We start from the raw sequence: 21,332 nt of genomic DNA, 5'->3' as shown, positions 1-21,332 counted from the left end.
CATACGAGTAACCCTGGGGACAGAACCCCATTTCAGCCGGTGGCAAAAAAACTCAGTACCAATAGGAGCTGCCTATTACCTGTGCACTTAGGTGATGGGGATACAGTGGTTAAACTGCAGTGTGATAAGACAAATAGCAGGGGAAATACAGGCAGAGAAGACAGGCAGTTAAGCTGACTTGCTAGGTCCCTGTTAGGGGCTGCCCCGAACCCAGAGGGATGCGCAGGAATTAAGCCAGGAGAAAGGAGGACATTCCAGAGAGAGGGCGCAGCAAGGCCTGGGAGTTTGTGCTGCCATCCCGCTCAGGCCTGGGCTGGGCTCTTCTTTTCTTCTCCCTCCAGCAGCTGGAGAGAACTCAGCGCCTTCACTTGGAAATGCTGGTCCCTGAATTCTGTAATGGTGGCAGGAGCTCAGAGTGCCAGTGTCTGCCCTCCACTCTCACACTGCCAGCGGACTCCCTCCTGCTCTTACCCGGGGGCTCCTACCCCATCCTCCTCCTACCCAAGCGGAACCAGCGTGCTATGAGGCATCCCCACGCCCACAGTCTTGAAGTCAGTCAAGGCCAGAAAGCATGGTGGCAAGAGAATGAAATGGTCCAGAAAGAATGGAACAGGTGGTGAATTAGGGCCCAGGGGTCACAGGGCCCTCTGCAGGTGTTTGGATGAACTGCTCTGGGGTGAAAGGGGGCACTACTGAGTTAGATTTAGGAAGAGCAATTCAATTCGATGTTAATTCCATCAGCCTGCCATTCTGACCAGTTCTATATAACTCAGCCATCATTTACTAATACAGTCAAATCCTGTGCAAGTCTGTAAAAGAAGGTGGGACACAAACGAACATTTATTGGGGCATCTCCCGTCTGTGAGCACTGGGCCAGCGACTGTGGACACCAAGTTGAGGGGACATGGTCTTCATATTCAAGAAGCACCCCCACCCCCACCACACACCCACCCTCATGCAGCCTTTCTGTTGTGCTCTCTTCCTCCGTGAAACCTGCTCCCAGGAAAGCAACTGATAAGCTGAGCCACACTCAGCTGTAATCAATCGAGAGAAGGCGTTTATGACTGTGTATCAATCGTCTCCCACTATCCAGTCTCTCCTCCTTTATTTGAGTAACGAGCCCCACTGGGTCCCCGCCCTGCGAGTTCTGGCTAGACCCACGGCCAGCCAGCCACTGTGCTTCCCAGCCTGCCTTGCAGCCAAGCGTAGGCCCCGGGATTGTGACCAATGGGATATGAGTGGAAATATGTGGAACATCTTGGTTACCCTCTCCTCCTCCTCTTTCCCTTCCCCTACAGCCTTGGGGTGTAGGGTGAGCAGGCTTTGCTCACAGGGATGAGGACAACACCTGGTGAAGCAACAGGACAGAAGGACCTTCGGTCTCTGGACCATCTCCTGGAGCAGAACCATCCTACCTCCCCAAACCAGCCCAGACTTTTACATGAAAGAGAGAAACTAAATTTCTTTAATCCATGGAAATTGGGCTTTTCTTAAAGCAGTCCCAAATCAATATCCTAATACAGTGACTCTCACTCCTGGAACTCGAATAAGCCAAAGGAATGCCTGTTGTAGAAACTTTATCAGTTCCCAAAGTCCTAACCAGAGGCCATCTCCTGAGCTGAATCTGTACTGACCCCAGAATCCGCTGATACCCCGAAGCATCTCTCAGTTCATTGATGATTCAACTTACTGGGACAGGATTGTGCTTCACTGAGTGGTATGTGTCTGAGGTCACATGGCTAGTGCAACACTGGTACCAATAGCCAAGAAAGTCCCATTTTTCAGCCAAGGGGTCAACTTTGCAGTTGACTATAAATCTACGAGATGCGTCACCTGAGTAGTTATCTTATCTCGTCTTACAGACGAGGCATGAAAGCCCATCAGAGCCTTTCCCAAGAGCCCAGGGCGAGTGGCAGCTCAGCCTCCCAGCCTTTCCTTTAGGGGCTCTTGACATCTCCTCAAATGAAGAACAGTCCCCTCTCCCTGGAGATTAGGGTCCTCTGGGACCTACCAGGAAATACCTACTAAGACATTTTTTTTCTTTTTTAAAGCAGTTGTTAAAAGGATGATTCGATCACAGAAATGTGAGCCCTAAAGAAAGAAGGAAGTTATACAAGGTCAACATCATGCAGGTGAGAGAATGTTCAGGAATTATCAGTATTTGGAAGTCAGCAGTTACAGGTTCAAAATAGTTCCTATAAATGTTCAACTGCTGGAAAATTTCCGAAGTGCCAGACAGCCAATGGTTTCTAGATAAACATATTTTTTAAATGTAGTAAGAACCCTCTCTCACTTCTGATAACATCTCAGTTTGACGAAAAAAATAAGGAAGGGCCTTTTGTACCACACTGGACTCACTTCCTGGAAATCTGTGAATACCAGACCACAGAGCTTGACTAATGACTATTAGCCAAGCTGTGCCCACTGTGTGTGTTTAGAGAACTGGCTTGTGTGGGAAAGACCCAAAGGTCTGGTCCTCACATCACTGCCTCTGGACCTGAACATCACCAGAAGTGGGATGTGGGAAGTCAGGACTGATGAAGGAGAGAGCAGAACGTTGTCTGATGAAGGGAAAAGTTCAGCTCTCTGTGAAGAAGCCAATTTTTCTTTTTCCAGAATCGAGGCAGGAACAGAGAGAGCACAGGCCTTTGAGCTGAAAGACCCAGACGGAGTCCTAACTCAGCCCTGGTCCTCTCTGCGCTGACTCCTCCGGAGGAAAATGCACAGATCCTTGAGGAACGACGCTCCCCTGACTTCAGCGGGGTAAGGTGATGAGGCGGTAAGGTATTTGGGAGAATGTTTCACACGCCTTCTAGTGCCACACAGGTGATGAGGTTTGTCATGAAAAAGGTGCCAAGATGGCGCATGCGTTATTACTCGTAGCTCCTGTTTGTAAGTACAAACCAGTTTAGGCAGAAAGGAATCTGGTTCAGACATTGGGGACAGTAGTTACCAGAGCTCAGCTAAAATATCCCATCTTTCTTCCTTCCTGGCATACGAAGGACTGATGTTCTCTGCACTCTTTGAAATTGGATGTGACCATGTGACCGTCCTGTCCCTCCTGGGCAGAAGCTCTAAGTGTAGGCATGCAATCCACCATATTCCCTTGTCCTGCCTCCATGACTGGGGGGGCATGGGTTGAGATGAAGATTCCACCATCCTTGGCCCCTTAGTGACTCAGGTGAGCAGAGAACTTGCCCCTGGTCCGCTACCTGCATTGGCTGGGTCACGAAAATAAACTTGTGGTGTAAAAGCGTCTGCAACCTTGGGGCTCTTTGTTACCACAGCATAACCTTGCACTGACTACATTTTCTTATTTTCTGTATTCTTGATGCTCCGGCATTTGGGGCCTTGATCCTGGAGAGACTGACCTCCTAAGGCTAGCTGATTCCCAGAGGCAGCAAACAGCTCCCCTGGGAACATACCTTTGCTACACAAACCAACCAGTACATAGCCACACCCCCAACTATGTCTTCTATCAAACTCACACACCCAGCCGGGATTCCCTCTGCCCTGAACCACCCCAGGACCAGGTACTGGACAATGAGGGGCCACCCTGCAGCCCAGGTCCTGCCCAAATCACCTAAACTAGCCCATCCCATGCTCACTCAGCGTACCTACTCTGCCTCCGCCATTCCATCCTGTGAGAAGTCCACTCAAGGCTTCGGGCCATGCTACTCCCTCGCCTTCCCTGCCTCCTGGCCACCCTGGTCCTTCCCCATGTGGCCCTGCATGACGTTCCAGGCCTCCCACTTCTAGGGATATGAGTATAAACTTCTTCCTTTATGACAATCATTTTTGTGTTTGCCATCTTACAAATCCTGGTAAAAACAAATCCTGGTTCATTTTAACACAGATGTGGCCCATCCTGATGGATACACTTGGAGGAAGACTGGGAATGGCATCAGGCACATGATTTTCTCCTCCTCCTCCCAGGACCCGTGGGTCCTGCTTTGCTCTGGGCTAGCCCCTCCTACTGCAGTGGGCTTCTCTCTGTGGGAAAGGGGGACTCAAGTATCTTGGCTTCACTCTCAGAGCCGAAGGGCAGGAGGTGGTCTCTGCTAACAATTCCAGCAGAAAAAGTCATGGTCAAACATCCTGGGTTCAATCCCCAGTACCTCCATTAAAAAAAAAGAGTTTGAAGTTTTTTTCTTGACTTCCCTAGTGTTTCACTGGGGGGGTGGGGGGGATATGGGGAGAGCTGAAGTAAGATTTCTCATCTCTACTTCAGTTCCAGTATTTTCCAAATGGAGCTAAAGTCGCAGAACTCCAAGTCCCTTGCAGAGTCCTGTGTGGTAGAGAAAGCAAGAGAAATCTGAGCCCGGGTCCTGCTGAGGCCATTTACTCAGCAGGGGACTTAACCTCAATGAGCTGATTTCCTTGTCGATAAATGGAGGGCAATAACGTTCCCTGTCACACCAGCCCTGTTACAGGAGCTGAGACAACAAATGCAGAGAGCTTTCTCCTTTCCTTCCCGTTAATAGTCAAAGCTAACGTTATCCAGCTCTTCCTACTTGCCATAACAGGGCTAAGTGCTTTTTGGTACGTTGCATCATTTAACCTCCACAAAAGCTCTATAGAGTAGGTACTATTATTATTTCTATTTAATTAAAAAAAAACAACCCTCAAGTGGGCAGGAATTGAGCCCGAGTGCATCCTCTTAACCCACGGCCCTACCTCCTCCATCCACCTTCCCACCCCATCTGCACACACCACCAAGAAGCCACAAAAACAGCACTGCGAGAGCAGGCTGCAGGCGCTGCTGCTGGCTGATCTGGGTGAGGAAGGCGAGAGCCGTACCCCGGGCCCCTGTGACGTGTCAGGCACATGACAGCAATGACCCCGTCTGAGTAAACTTGGGGACCACTTCATCACAGCTCTTGTAACGAGCACGGCTGACGTCCACCTTGCTTTCTTCCGTTCTGCATGACAGACGAACGCATGGACGGTGGCAGGTCACACCGTGGTCATGGGCTCAGCTCGGAATGAGGAAGTGGGGTCAGCTTTATGAATGAGAGGCAGCACTGGCTTAAGGCAGTGACCCAGGCTAAGGGCAGAGCTACAGAAGCATGACCAGAATCATCTAGCTTTTAGAACTGTTATTTATTTCCAGTCCCTCCCACTTCCTCCCCAAGTGGCTGCATTACATCAAGGAAGGGGCTTCTGGCTTCTGGCTTCTGAAAGAGAGAATGAGCTCCCATTTCAGACTTCCTATCTGGACAGGTGGTCCAGCAGGGCCGGGGGAGCTCGGGAAGGCTCTGGACTCAGGGCAGGGTGGGCACCCCGTGGGGGCCCTGCCCTGCGGGATCCGCCGGGCTGCTCCAACAGAAATGCAGGAACAGCTGGCATCACCCGCTTGATTCCCTGCACGTGTTCCAGAGCTGGAACTGAACTAATCAGTGCCACTGCTGGAGAGGAATTATTAAGACAAGTGCCACAATATGGGCCTGAATCTTCCAATCAGCCGGGCAGAGGCGGATGACGAAGCAAAGCCTCCCTCTCACCACCGTGGTGGTGACTAAGTCCCACCCGGGAGCCTTTCAAAGAGAGCGGCTTCTGCTCCTCAGCTTCGGAAGGAGGGAGAAGATGAGGGAGGAGAACGGCACAGGGGCCTGGCTGCTTCCTCCTGGTCCAGCTGCGCCTCCTGGATGGCGGGTGTCCGGCCCCGGCCCCTGCCGTAGGCGGCGGCTGGGGGGCAGCCACCTGCGGGAGGCACAGCGCCCATGAGCAGCCAGGCGGCCATGCTCACTTGCTGGCCACGGCAGAGAGCTGGTCTCGGATGCGGCCCAGCCCGTCTAACATCGTGTCCAGCGTCTCCTTACTCAGCTCCATGGTGACCGTGGACACGGGGGGTTTGTCCCCACACAGACTGGGATCTTCCTGGATCTGGAAAGAGAACACTCTCTCAGAGTCAAAGCTGCCTCTCTTCAACCTGCGAGCCCTGCCTGATCTGGTGAACCTCTGAAGAGAGGCTCTTTGCTCAGAGTCCTAGCCATCAGCAAATGGGGAGAGGTGGAGAGATGTCTCAGGAGCTCAGGGCAGGGATCAGAGAAGCCCAGGCTCACCTGCCCCCCAGCCCCCACCTCTCAGCATCCGAGTGAGAAAACACTACCGGGTTCATGCTGGTACTTTAGGCCCTGGACGAGGGGCACACTGACTCCACTGGGATGCAGGGAAAATAGTGCACTCTAGTTACATGTATTCATGTCTTGTTTTGTTTTTTTAAGTAAGCCTTACTGGTGGTTAAAAACTTAGCTGTTAGATGCACCCTTATTTTTTCATTTTCTCATAGGCATTGAGTTTCAGGAATCTGGTTAAGTGAAGACAGCATTATGTTACCGAGTTTGAACTAAGCAAACCCTAAACATGAATACGTAGCTTAAAAAGAATTCCTGAGAAGGACTGTGAAGTGAAGGTAACAGCATGGTGACAGGAGACTGCAGAGCTGACACTCCTACGGGTCACAGGAGCCTGGGTCAGCAAGCCACAAAAGCGACAGCCCCCTCCTCCCGGACAGGAGGTGGGCTAGAACGCGCCGCAGTCACCGAGGCTGCCATCGGAAACAGGAACACTCGCTCCTGTAAAGCCCAACTGTCCCGAAGTGTCTAAGGTAACCTGCAGGTACTGGAAAATTACTTTTAACATTTATGTTTTATGTCTGCCTTATCATTTTAAAATTTCTACTTTCAACAGATGTTTTACTATGACTGTATGATGTTAATACAGTAACACACATATACTTCCTAAATAAACACTGCATTTGAGGGTGCTACGTTTTTTAAATTTATGGGGTTAGGGGTCCTCAAACTTGGGAGACTGGCATTTTTGCTGGCCCCTTCTCTCCCCCTGATGAGCATGACTGCGGACGTACCTTCATCTGGAGCAGGCAGGTGGGCACGGCCATGCGGCTGACGCTGTCTGAGGAGGTTTTGATGTCCACCCTCCAGTCCAGGTCGACCAGGCGCGGCAGAGAGACTGTGGACAGGACAGCTCGGCTCAGTGCCTGTACCACCTGTGCTCTCAAGCCTTTACTCAGTGACAGGCAGCTCTAAGGGCTGCACTCATGTGGTCCACACAGCAAGTCTCTGAGGGGGACAGGCAGGTGGGGTCCAGACCTCACAGCAAGCCCCGCACCTTCCTGACCACGGCTCTGTGCCCCTGAATTTGTGCGGATTCGTGGTGGGCAGCACCTCAGGGCTTCCGCCTGAACACACCCCCCTCCAGATGTCAGGACGCACTGAGGAACGACCCGAGGGAGACAAATGAGGCTGTGGCTTGAGTCTTAGAAAACGTAGTTTTGACAATAGCAGGCAGAGCTTTTGTTTGAGAGAGAAACAAACGTGGCTTGCATACAGGTTCTACCATCTGTCTCGCCTCTGAGCCTCTGTCTGCTCATCTGCAAAATGGGAATGATTGCAGCCTAGCTCCCAGGGTCGTGGGGAGGACCAACTGAGATGATGCAGGGAGAGTTCTGCGGCCCTGTGACTGGCCCAGAGTGAGCTTGGTGACCGTTTATAAAACACCTACTTTTATTCAATGTTTTGCACTAAATTCAATTATGGTTAATTTGTTTTTTAATGGAAATGTAGTTACTTTCTGCTTTGGAATTTTTTTTTAAACATGGCTATATTATATTAATTTTATAATCAGAAAAAAATTTTTAAGTGGAATTAAAAAGAAAAACATAAACACTGTTGGGTTTGGGACTAGGTAATTGACTTTGATTTTAGTTAAAAACTCTAGCCACCTGGCAGATTTATAGCTGGGGCTGGGGAGGAGGGGTAGGGGGAAAAGGCAGGCTTCCTGGTACTCACTCTGATTTGTCTGGGCTTCACCTCTCCAAGTAGATCTGTTTAGGAGGGAAAGATGAGAAAAATATAATGGAAAAGGGATAAAAACTGAGTCTTCTGATAATGAGAGAGTCCTGTGGGCCTGGGCCTCTGACCCACCTCCTGACAGGAAAGGACCACAAAAACACCTCCCTCCCAGAAACAGTTTTTTGATTGTTTTACAAAACTGAGTGATGTTAAGACCCTAAGTGCTCTGAGTTTCCGTGGCTTAGGAAAAGAAAAAAGAAAAAAAAGGCTGAATGCATTGTAATCTCATTGTGCTGTGGTTCTCAGAGACAAAACAAAAGATCAACTTATCCTCTTTTTACTGAGCATCTACTACACAAAGTACGGCATCTTATGCGAAACACATCCAAACAGGCCTGTCTTATGCTACAGCAAATCATGCCACAGTGAGATGCCAAGCAGAGTCAGAGTAAAATGTGGTCATGGAGGAGAAAGTTTCTAAATAAACAACGAAAACCTTGGTAAGTATTATTACTAGCGGTTATTACTATCAGGGAGATCTGTTCAAGCCTGCTGCTAACCAGCAGTTAATCAGTTCTGCTTAAACTGTATCCTATCTGAAAGGATTTGCCCAGCCAGAAAATGTACAGATAATTCACAAAAGAAAGAAAAATAACCAAGAACGTCTGAAAAAGATATTTGACATCACTAATATCAAAGATACATAGATTGAAATGAGGTACCATTTGCCATCTGTGAAACTGGAAATAAAAGTAAAAAACAAAAATCCCTCAGTGCTGGGAGCGGGGACTCATGTCCTACTTCGGGAGAAGGAGCTGGTGCAATCTCTTCGATGGCTAACTTGATAAAAAAAAAAGCCAAAACCTCGAGATTACCACTAACCAGTAAGGAAATAATTAAGCACAATGTGGGCAAAGTTTCCTCAATGAAGTGTTCACTAAAGTGAAAACTGCCAGTAGCCTAAGTGTCCGATATGAGGAATGTCTTAATTAAATTATACATAATTCCTTCATATAAGGTAGTATATTTAACCATTAAAAAAGATATTGAAGGTCAGCATTTATCGTCCTGAAATATCATTAATGTTAATACTGTTAACTGAAAACAAGCAGGTTATAAAACGGCACGATCCCATTGTGTTAAAATCAAAAACAAAACACCAAACTATCGCTATACGTGTAAGTGGAAGAAAGAAACCAGCCCTGAGAGGTTTTCCGTTACGGAATTAATCCTGCTCACCCTCTGGGTGGTGGGATTATGGTTTTATTCTTTTTGCTTACCTTTGCTTGCTTTTCAAGAATGAGCGTATTTTTTCTAGAACAGGAATTAAAAATATGAGCATTATAAGGAACTCTCAAGAAATTAGTAACTTACACGTGTTCTAGGATGATTTTTGTCAGCAAGTTTTTGAGGTTTTGGTGGAAATTTTCAGGAAAGAGAGCCAGAATCGCCTCGGCGGAGGTCAGGTCACGGAACGCCACCAGCCTGGTGAGGCGGTGCAGGGCCTGGAGCAGCTGCGGGATAGACAGGGAGCCCTGGGCGGTGAGCAATGGGACGGGAGGCAGGCGACAGGGCTCCATCCCACTCCTCCCACCCGCCGCCACAGCCGGCTGGGAAGAGGGCCTGCCATATCCCGCCACAGTCATTCAAACTGAGTCCCATGAGTCCCGAGCCCACAGGCATGGACGCTGATGCACCTGTGCCCCAGGCCTGCCCCCAACTTCACCTGCTGCTTTAGAAGACAGATGCAGCTGCCTGACGGAGGGAGTTGTCAACCTACCAGGCAGTCTCTGCTTAGGGGCAGAGGGTTAATAAATCCCCTTTCCTTGTGCACAGACTGACCTGAAGCTAACTGTCTCGCTTGTTCCCCTGGTAATGTGAGAGAAGCGGAAAGTCAGCTGAGTTACTAGGCAACGCTGCATCAGTCTCCGCCTCTGGACCAGGAGGCCGGTGTAAACACCGGGGCCCAAGCTCCGGGTTCCCTGAGTGTGGCCGCACACTCCTCGCCAGCACCTAAGCTGTGCTTACTCAGCTGTCGCTAGAGGTACCGGCTCCTGTGGAGTTTGGGCTTCTAATCCAGGGTGTGTGTGGAGTGTCCTGTCACTGTGCCTAGGCTGTCCCCTGGAAGGGCCAAGAGAATAAACAGCTCCAGGCCCGCTGGGCGGATGTCCTGTGAAGGAGCTGCCCTGCTAGGATGCTGGGTTCCACCCTGAGTCCTTCTGAGTGACCCTGTAGCCAGGCGTGGCCTGTGCTTGTCCTGTGAGTCTAACACTGTTGAGCTGAGCCTAAGAAGACTCTCCGCAGGGAACTCGCTGTGCCTTAGGCTTTCTCAGGTGACACGGGAGGTTGCTCAGCTCAGAAAAGCACAATCCAGAGGTGACAGGATGTTAACCCTCCACTGGTGAGGGGTGGGAGTTAGTGGATAAAGGCCCCACCCTCCCTGCCTTCAAGGTGACAATGCTGAGATGTGTTCCACGTGGTTTCCTCCAGGATCCCAAGTGCAGTCGCCCCCAACAGTGACCACTCATGAACATACCATTTTATCAGCTCGTCTCTCCCCCCTGTTTGATTTGCCTCACTCCTTCCTTTGTGCTTTCTAGAATCACCTCCCAAGTAACTACCTGCAGCCAAGTCTTTGCTTCAGGGTTTACTTTTGGGAAACCCAAACCAAGTCTCCAACTCACTTCCATAATCTTGCTTCTGCCTTTTCCTGTTCTATAGCTGACTTCAATGAGCAAAGTTCCAGATTTAAAGTAATAATAATGATAATAATGACAAAATATCCCTGTCTGGATGAATTCCTGTTTTAGAAATACAGTTGCCCTGGAAAGGTAAGGCGGTGGGTGCTGCATAACCTGGGCCAACTCCCTCCTCCTCTTGGCCACCAACTGAGCTCAGGTGAGGTCCAACAGCACATCCTCCCTAATCACACTCAGACCTCAGAGCTTCCGTGCAGAGATCCCTGCAAAGTCTGCCTAAGCTATCTAGCCAACAATTCATCAGCACTAGCAAGTTCCAGGCCGGGAAAGAAAATCACAAAATGGTTGGCTTTTGTCCACACTGTCTAGGTAACAAGTCTGAAAAGGAAATGGTCAGGCGCTCTGATTCTGGGTATAGTTTTCCCATCCATGCCTCATCTATCACAAGGAAGTGAAGGTTCAAAGACAAGAGCTTTTAAGTTCATCGACATTTGAAAAAAAAAAAAAGAGATCTATTTTAAGTTCGCTATAATGTCAACAGACGTTCCGGGGGAAAATTTCCTTGGACGTGGCAACGACAGGGACGTCAAGGAAGAGACTAACGGGCGGAGAAGCCAGTGGCCAGGGGTCACTTCTGACCACACTTACTTGTTCTGCCTCCTCCTGGGTCACGGACAAGCTGGAACACGTAACATCCAAGAGTTGTTTCGAGTCAAGGGCTGATCTGGAAAAGCTCTCTTGGCACAGCTGTCTGACAACATCTTTTGAAGAGGCCTATGATTAATTCACAAATGGAAAAAAACAAAAACAAAAAACAAATTCAGACTCTAAAAATACATGTTTTAGAACATAATATCATCTCAGTCATGGTGTGACACCTTTGAGACTCAAGATTTAAAGGACCGTGGGACGTGTCCATCTCTGGGAAGATGGAGCAGATGTACTTTTCCTTATTTTTCCTGCTGAGCACAACTAAGCACCCTGGGCAAATACAGGAAACAAATATAGGATGACTTTTATAGGGGGAGGGGAGAAAATGGACCCACTAAGGACCTCATCCTCATGACCAAGGCAGGACATGGTGGTGAGTTCCCCGGGTTTTCCTCCTGTTCGTATATCCCAGACTTCCAGCGGAAGAAGGCCACCCAGAATGTCAATGGGTGAAAACAAACAAACTCCAACAAATATTTGCTCTCCCTAGCCAAAGAACAAGAAAGGGAGGGCTTAGGAAGACAGTAAACTTTTAGACAATAACTGCTCTACTCCACTGAAATACCACACACACACACACACACACACAAAACTGTGGCCCCACTCCCACCTATGTCAGCAAAGGCTAAGGGGGAACACAGACTTCTCCCCTTGTGAGGCTGCAACAAGGCATTTGAACACTCTCTTCAGCATGGCGTCAGAGAAGGCCAAGGAGGGAGAGCTGGACCTCTACCCCCACCAGTGGGTAGCAAGTTCCACCGCCTCATGGTATCAGTGGAAACTGCATGGAGTCAGAACTTCTACCCCTGCCCAGTAGTAACAAGGAACCCCTACTTCTGGGTGTCAACCAAGTAGAGGAGCTGGGCTTTTATCTCTACTTGGTAGTGTGAAGCAGCAATCCCCTTGAGCCCCTCCCCAACCAGAGCAGTGTCAGAGAAAGCCAGCCAAAATAGAAGATTCAAGTTAAGATCCAGAGTCTCAGAATATAATAGGAAAATGTTCACACGTCAACTGAAAATCAGTCAAAAACCAGAAAGGCCCCAAACTGAATGAAAAAAGACAGTCATTAGATGCCAACATCAAAACAATAGACGTTAAATTTATCTGTCAAAGATTATAAAGCAGCCATGGTAAAAATGCTTCAACAAGTAATTACAAACATGCTTGAAACAAATAAAAACCCTGAAAGTCTCAGCAAATACACAGAAGATATAAAGAAAAACAAAATGGAAGTCTTAGAACTGAAAAATACAGTAACTGAAATAAAAAGTTTGGTAGATTAGCTCAGGACCAGGATGGAAGGGACAGAGGAAAGTATCAGTGAACTGGAAGACAGAACAATAGAAATTACCCAAACTGAGTAACAGAAAAAATAGAGCAAAAATAATGAACAGAGCCCCAAGGATCTCTGAAACTATAACCAAAAAATCTAACATTCATGCCATTGGAGTCCTAGAAGGAAAGGATAGAGAGGGCAAGATGAAAAAAGTACTCAAAGAAATACTGACTGGAAACTTTCCAATTAGCTAGACACATAACTGTATACATTCAAAAACCTAAGCAAACCCTAAACCGGATAAATCCAAAGAAGCCCCATGCCAAGACACATCATAATTAACCTTCTGAAAACAAAAGAAAAAAACCCCTGGAAAACACTGAGAGGAAAATGATAGCTATTAAGGGAAAACAATTAGAATGACGGCAGATCTCACATCAGAAACCACGGAGGCAAGAAGGAAGTGGCACAATATTTTTCAGATGCTGAAAGAAAAGAACTATTAACCTGGAATCTATACCCAGCAAAAATATTCTTCAGGAATGATGAGGAAATCTACACATTCTCAAACAAAGGGAAACTAAGAAAATGTGTCACAAGACCTACCATAAAAGAATGACTAAAAGAAGTTTTCTTACCAGGAAGGAAATGATAAAGAAATCTTAGAACATCAGGAAGAAAGAACACAACAAGCAAAAATATGGATAAATACAGTAGGTTTTCCTTCTCCTCTTACATTTCTAAATTTACTTGAAAGTTGAAGCAAAAATTATACCACTGTCTGATGTGGCTCTAAATGTATGTAGAGGATATATTTAAGACAATTATATTATACATAAGGGTAGGACTCTAAAGGGACGACTTCATCCTACCTGGTAAAATGATGACACCGATAGATTGTGACATTATGTAAATACATGTAATAAGTTGAACAACCACTATAGAGGTTATAAAGAGAGATGCATTTGAAAACACTACAGATAGATCAAAATGTAATTCCAAAAATGATCAAATGGTCAAATAATCCACAGGAAAGCAGTAAAAAGTAAACAAAGAGAAAAAATAGAAAATAAAGAAATTAAATGGCAGACTTAAGCTCTAACATTTCAATAATTACATTGGCTCTCAGTGGTCTAACTGTACCAATTAAAAGACAGAAACTGTCTATGTCTAAAAATAAGACTCAGTTAAATGCTGTCTACAAGAAACTCCCTTCAAATTAACTTTACAGGACAAATTGAAAGTAAAAAGGTATATCATGCAAACATTAATCAGGAAAGTAATATCAGATAAGGTAGACTTCACAGCAGAGGAAACTACCAGAGTCAGAGAGGGACATTATATAGCGATGAAAGGTTCTGTCTACCAAGAAGACATCCTAAATATGTATGCACTCAGCAAGAGAGCTGCAAAATATGTGAAGCAAAAACACAGAACTGAAAGGAGAAACTGACAAATCCATAAATATAGCTGGAGACTTCAACACCCCTCTTCAACACCCCTCAACAACTGATAGAACAACTAGACAATATTCAACAAGGACACAGAGGAACTCCACAACACCATCAATCAATCTAATTGAAATTTACAGAACACTACCCAGTAGCAACAGAATATACACTCTTTTCAAGTGCTCAGCGAACATATACCAAGATAGATGATATTCTGAGCCATAAAACAGACCTCAACGAATTTAAAAGAACTGAAATTATACAGAGTGTGTTCTCAGTGACCACAATAGAATCAAACTAAAAATCAGGAAGAGAAAGATGACAAGAACATATCCAAACATTTGGAAACTTAAACAACATATCTCTAAATAATACCTCTAAATAATCCATAGATCAAAGGGGAAGTCTCGAGGGAAAGTTAAAAAATTACAATGAATGCATGAAAATGAAAGAAAAACAACACACCAAAATTTGGGGGACAGTGCCAAGATGGTGCTGAGAGGGAAATTTATAGCATTAAATGCATATATTAGAAAAGAGAAAAAGTCTCAAATCAATGATCTAAACTGTCATCTCAAGAACCTAGGAAAACAAGAGAATAATAAATCCAGAGGAAGAAGGAAGGAAATAACAAAGAGCAGACACTAATGAAACTGAAAATAGAAAAAAAGGAGAAATCAATGGAACAAAGAACTGGTTCCCTGAAAATATCAATAAAATTGACAAACTTTCAGCAGAACTGACAAAGTTAAAAAAAGGTGACACAAACTACCAATACCAGGAGTGAAACAAGGCATATCACTACAGATCCTGCAGGTTTCAAAGAAAAAAAACTACAACTCTATACACATAAATTTGATGGCACAAATGAAGTGAAGCGATTCCTCAAAAAAAAAAACCCACAAATTACCACGACTCCCCCAGTATGAAACTGATAACTTGAATAGCCCTATAACTATGATTTCCAGGCCCAGACAGTTTCACTGGGGAATTCTACCGAATATTTAAAGAAAGTATTAACTAATTCTAGACAATCTCTTCTAGGAAACAGAAAAAAAGAGAACACGTCCAAATTCATTTCATAAAGTTAGTATTATTCTGATACCAAAATCACAGACTATACAAAATAAGCAAACAAAAGCTACAGACCAATACTCCTCATAAAAATAGATGCAAAGATCTTTAACAAAATACTAGTGAGTAGAATTCAGCAATATATAAAAAGGATTATTCACTATAACCAGGAGGGATTTATTCCAGGGATGCTAAGCTGGTTCAATATTTAAAAATTTATGAAGTCTATCCACTTAACAGGCTCAAAAGAAAATCACAAAAGAAAATCAATCAATGCAGAAAAAGGAGTTGACAGAATTCAACATCCACTCCTGATGAAAATGCTCATAAAATTAGGAATAGAGGGAAAAGTCCGTACCTTGATATAATGCATCTACCAAAACCAAAACAAAAACAAAACAAAATCTAGAGATGACATACTTAATGGTGAAAGCTGGGAATAAGGCAACAATGTCTGCTCTCACCATTCTTAATCCACATAGTGCTGAAAGTTCTAGCCACTGAAATAAGGCAAGAAAAAGAAATAAAAGATATGGGGATCAGAAAGGAAGAAATAAAACTGTCCCTATTTGCAGATAAAATGATTGTCTATGAGAAAGTCCTTAGAAATGTACAAAAAAACTACTAGAATAAGTGAGTTCAGCAGTTTGCAGATCTAAGATACACATACAAAAACCAGTTGTATTTCTATATACTAACGATGAACACTGGAATTAAAAGTATAATATCATTTGCAATTGCCCCCCCCAAAAGGAGAAAGCTGAGGTATAAATCTAACAAAACACGTGCAGGACTTGTATGCTGAAAATTATACCACACAGATAAAAGAAATCAAAGGTCTAAATCAATGGGGAGATACATCATGTACATGGATTGGAAGAATTCAACACAGTAAGATGTCAATTCACTCCTCAATGATATACAGGTTTCACACAATTCCTATAAAAATCTCAGCAAGATTTTTTAAAGGTATATCCAAGATCATTCTAAAATTTATATAGGAAGGCAAAGGAAGTAACATTTTGATAAAGAATGACATAGGAGGATTCCATCTAGCAGATTTCAAGACTTATTATATAGCTGCAGCAATCAGACTGTATGGTATTCTCAGAAGGATAAACAAATAGATCAATGGAACAAACCAAAGAACCCTGAAATAGACCCACACAAATATGCCCAACTGATTCTTGACAAAATTGCAGAAGCAATTCAATGGAGGAAGATAGCCTTTTCAACAAATGGTACTGGAACAACTGGACACTCCCAGGCCAAAAAAAAAATTCTCAAACTGTCTCACACACCTTATACAAAATTAAGGCAAAATCGATCATGGACTTAAATGTAAAATGTTATATAAATGTAGAACTACAAAACTTTTAGGAAAAAATAGGGGGAAATTTGGAGATTTTTACACCAAAAACACAATTCATTAAAAAATCACAATTGATAAAAGGAAACATTTTTGAAAAATTGTATTTTATCAAAATTACAACTTTCTCTCTGTAAAAGCTCCTGTTATAGATTGAACTGTGTCCCCCTAAAATTCATATACTGAAGTCACAACCCCCAGGACCTCAAAAAGTGATCTCATTTAGAAATAGGATTGTTGCAGATATAACTAGTAAAGATGAGGTCATAGGGTGGACCTTAATCCAATATGATTAATGTCCGAATTAAAAGGCGAAATTTAGACACAGAGATGCAAACAGGGAGAATGCCCTGCAAAGATGACCGCAGAGATCTATAAGTCAAGATACACTAAATTGCCAGAAACCAACAGAAGCTAGGGGAGAGGCATGGGAAAAATTGTCCTCAAAGCCCTCAAAAGGAACCAACTTGGCTTACACCTTGATCTCAGGCTTCTGGCCTCCAGAACTGCGAGACAATACATTTCTATTGTGTAAGCCACCAAGATCGTAGTACTGTTACGGCAGATCTAGCAAATTAATACACCCCTATGAAGAGGACGCAAAGGTAGCTACATACTAGGAAAGAATATATGCAAATCACATACCTGACAAAGGACCACTATTTAGAATATATAAAGAAACTCAAAAGTTAAAAAGCAAACAATGCAATTAGAATATGGGCAAAAGATATAAAGAGAGATTTCGTTGAAGAAGACTACAAATGGTAAATAAGCACATCAAAAGATGTCTAACATCCAGTCTCTTCAGCAAGTGGTGTTGTGAAAACTGGATAGCAGCATGTAAATCAATGAAGTTAGAACACTCCCTCACACCATACACATAAATAAACTCAAAACGGCTTAAAGACTTAAATATAAGACAAGATACGATAAACCTCTTGGAAGAAAACATAGGCAAAACATTCTCTGACATTAATCTTAGCAATGTTCTCCTAGGGCAGTCTACCCAGGCAATAGAAATAAAAGCAAAAATTAACAAGTGGGACCTAATTAAACTTATAAATTTTGCACAGCAAAGGAAACAATAAGAAAAACAAAATGATAACCTACAGAACGGGAGGAAATATTTGCAAATGATGCAACTGACAAAAGCTTAATTTCCAGAATATGTAAACAGCTCATACAACTTAATAACGAAAAAACAAACAACCCAGTCCAAAAATGAGCAGAAGACCTGAACAGCAGTTCTCCAATGAAGACATACAAATGGCCAACAGGCACATGAAAAAATGCTCAATATTGCTAATTATCAGAGAAATACAAATCAAAACTACAATGGGGTACCACCTCACACCAGTCAGAATGACCATCATTCAAAAGGGTGTGGAGGAAAGGGAACCCTCCAACACTGCTGGTGGGAATGTAGTTTGGTGCAGCCAACAATATGAAGAGTCCTCAAAAAACTAAAAATAGATTACCATATGATCCAGCAACCCCGCTCCTGGGCATATATCTGGAGGGAATTCTAATTTAAAAAGATACATGCACCCCACTGTTCATAGCAACACTATTTACAATAGCCAAGACATAGAAAAAAGCTAAAAGTACATCCACATATAACTGTATAAAGAAGTTGTGATATATTTATACAATGGAATACTACTCAGCCATTAAAAAGAATAAAATAATGCCATTCTCAGCAACATGGATGGACCTGGAGATAGTCACTCTAAGTGAAGTAAGCTAGAAATAGAAAGAAAAATACCATACGATAGCACTCATATGTGTAATCTAAAACAAAGATTAAAGGAGAACACTATTGAACTCATCTACAAAACAGAAACAGATTTGCAGACATAGTAAACAATCTTATGGTTACTGGGGGGGAAGGGAGTGGGAAAGGATAAATTTGGGATTTTGAGACCACTATATATAAAAATAGATTAAAAGAAAAACAAGTTTCTCCTGTATAGCACAGGGAACTATATTCAATACTTGCAATAATCTTTAATGAAAAAGAATATGAAAACAAATATATGTATGCATATGCATGACTGGTGCACTATGCTGTCCACCAGAGACTGACATATTATAACTGACTGTACTTCAATTTAAAAAAAAAGATGTCTAATATCATTAACCATTAGGGAAATTCAAATTAAAACCAGAATGATACATACATAAACACCTATCAGAATAGTTCAAATAAAATATAGTGATGCCAACAAAAGCTGGCAAGGATGAGGAGAAACTGGATCATTCATGCACTGCTGTTGGGAAAGCAAAGTGGTACAGCATCTCTGGAAAACAGTTAGGCAGTTTAATAATAGTAATTTTAAAAACCCTAAACATTCAACCACCAAATGATGCAGAATTGTACTCCTGGGCATTCATTTCAGAGAAATAAAGGCTTAAGTTTATACAAAAACTTGTACACAAATGTCTATATCAGCTTTATTTGTAATAGAGCTTTATTTATAATACCAAACAACTGGAAACAACCTAGGCGTCATACAATGGAATACTACTCAGGAATAAAAAAGAAAGAACTACTGATACACACAGCGTGGATCAATTTCCAGAGAACTGGGCTCAGTGAAAAAAAAAAGCCAATCCCAGAAGGTTACATACTATATGATTCCATTTATATAGCAATCTTGAAATGACAAAATTATAGAAATGAAGAACAGATTAGTGAATGTGAGGTTAAGGGAGGGGAGGGCAGGGGGAACTGGGTGTAGCTATAAAAAGGCAAACATAAGGAATCCTGTGGCTATGGAAATGTTCTGTATCTTGATTATCAATGTCAGTATCCTGGTTGTGATATCATACTATAATTCCGCAAGATGTTACCATTGGGGGAAACTGGGTAAAGGGTAAATGGGATCTCTGTATTATACAACTGCCTGTAAATCTATACCTCAAAATTAAAAGTTTATGTAATTAAAAAAAATAAACTACATAGGAAAACAGGAATGAAAATGAATTAACTATTACTACATAATGGCAAACAAAAGAAGCCTGACAAAAAAAGTATGTATGCTGTATTTATCCCATTTATGTGAAGTTCAAACGTGGGAGACATTAAATTGACATATTAGAAGTAAGGATAGTGGTTACTACTGAGGAGAGTGAGGTAAGTAATGAGGAAACAACAGAGACTTCTGCGGTACTGGTAATATTTCATTTTTTCACTGTGATGGTGGCAATAAAAACATTAAATGATGTACTTATGATTTGCACACATTTCTGTATGTGTGTTACAAATTAATAACAGTAAAAAAAAAAGTATTAAAGAAAAAAAGTCCACATGACGAATAGGGACTGGGACAGGGGTGGGGGGCAGAATGGCTACAATGAGGGTGAAAAGGCACAGGGCTGGGAGCTGAGAGCTTTAGGTTTCCAGTCCCAGCTTTGTTACTTAATTTATTAATTCATATAACAGCCATTTATTGAGCACATGCTGTCTGCCAGGTGTTGAGGAAACACTTCTTGGGTAGATATTTGTGAATAACAGAGTAGATGCCTTTAGAAATGGAGAAGACAAATGAACACTGGAGAGGTGGTTAAAACAAAAGAAGGAACATTGCATGGACCAATGATGTGATGCTGTGTCACGAACTGCCGAATGTAATTAACTCAACCCTCTTCATCTAGAGTTTTAAGAGAAAGATCCCTCATGGATCTCACATTCTTGTGAGAAAGACAGACAACAGGCAAACAGAGGCATACTGTCTGTCAGCAGGTGACACGTTCTACGAAGGAGGAGAAAGCGGTCGCTTCTTCTACAGAAGTCAGAAATCAAGAAAATAATTCTAATCCCCTAAAAGCCGTATGACGTACATCCCTTCCAACCTCACAGGTTTTCAAATGATTGTCAGGAGACCGTTTTCGCCCTCACATAGGTCAAAGCAAGTACAAACCCCAGGACTCAGGCGAATATAGAACGCAAACTTCACTCAAGGGACGGAAGCAGACGAGAAAATCTATATAGAGTGCAGAGGGGAACCGGCAACGCGGATCTAGCAGTTACCACCCCAATACACCAGTCCCAAAAGTCAGCCCCACAGATTATTAGCAGGGGACAGCTGTACAGCGCCTTCAGGTCCATTGTCTTCTTTCCCCACCATCCTGTCAAACGATATTAATTTTGTTCCAGCTTTCAAAAAGCTCGGAAAGGCACAACGACTTGCAAGAGGTCACACTGAGAGGTAGTGGCAGAGTCGTGGCTCCAAATCAGGGTGCACTTATTCCCAATTCCTGCTTCGTCCAAAGTCTTGAGGACAAATACAAGCCTCACGCTGTCCCCACCCCTCCCATTTACCTTCAACAAGCTCTGGAGCGCTGCAAAGTTATCAGCCGTCAGCGCGGCCATCTTCCCCGAGTCACGTGATCGAGGCACGCGGAGAAACGCGGTCACGTGGCTCCGACGGCCGCGCCGGGGCATGCTGGGGGATGTAGTCCTTCAGGGTGGAGGGAGCTGCCGGGGTTGCGGCGCTGCAGGATGCGGAGGGGCCTGGTCTTGAGTGGGCTGTTCATCGAGGAGTGGTCATTGTACCCGGCCTATTGGAGTTAAAATGTGGCTGTGCATATTGCAAGTCTTGGAATTTACGCCCCACCCCGCCTATCTCGAAGAATGTAAAATTGCGTTCTCGTGGTTTCCTTTCTGTCTCTGGGGTAGGTGGGAGCTGGTATAATTAACCTTATCCAGATGAGGAAACGGTGTTGGTGACTTTGTCAAATCCTTGGGGAGATCGGTTTTGAAGAGCGGGTAAGGAAGTGTTTGGGAGAGTGAGTAAAAAGGGAATTCAGTAAAAGATTACCTAACTAGGTTCCCGTTACACCTAGCGAGGATGGGAGGTTCATGGAAATGATTTAATTCATTTATTCAACAAGATAATTATAATGAATGTAAGGATGATTTTGAGTGGGCAC

The 21,332-nt window shown here is 43.9% G+C and overlaps 1 protein-coding gene across 1 annotated transcript; it reads right to left on the bottom strand.

The window, feature by feature from the left end:
- Positions 1-5,084: 5,084 nt before the first annotated feature.
- COMMD9 (COMM domain containing 9) lies at positions 5,085-20,856 on the bottom strand. The gene is made up of 6 exons (XM_074372165.1): positions 20,722-20,856; positions 11,165-11,290; positions 9,192-9,331; positions 7,815-7,849; positions 6,872-6,975; positions 5,085-5,886 (listed from the first exon to the last, which is right to left on the bottom strand). The coding sequence occupies exons 1-6, from the start codon at positions 20,842-20,844 to the stop codon at positions 5,746-5,748; spliced, it is 669 nt and encodes a 222-aa protein (XP_074228266.1). The 5' UTR covers positions 20,845-20,856; the 3' UTR covers positions 5,085-5,745.
- Between the last annotated feature and the right edge of the window lie 476 nt (positions 20,857-21,332).

Source organism: Camelus bactrianus, chromosome 10 (assembly GCF_048773025.1).
Source record: "Camelus bactrianus isolate YW-2024 breed Bactrian camel chromosome 10, ASM4877302v1, whole genome shotgun sequence".
Lineage (NCBI taxonomy): Eukaryota > Metazoa > Chordata > Mammalia > Artiodactyla > Camelidae > Camelus > Camelus bactrianus.
Note: the sequence above shows the minus strand (reverse complement) of the source record. Positions and strands in the feature narration are given on the sequence as shown.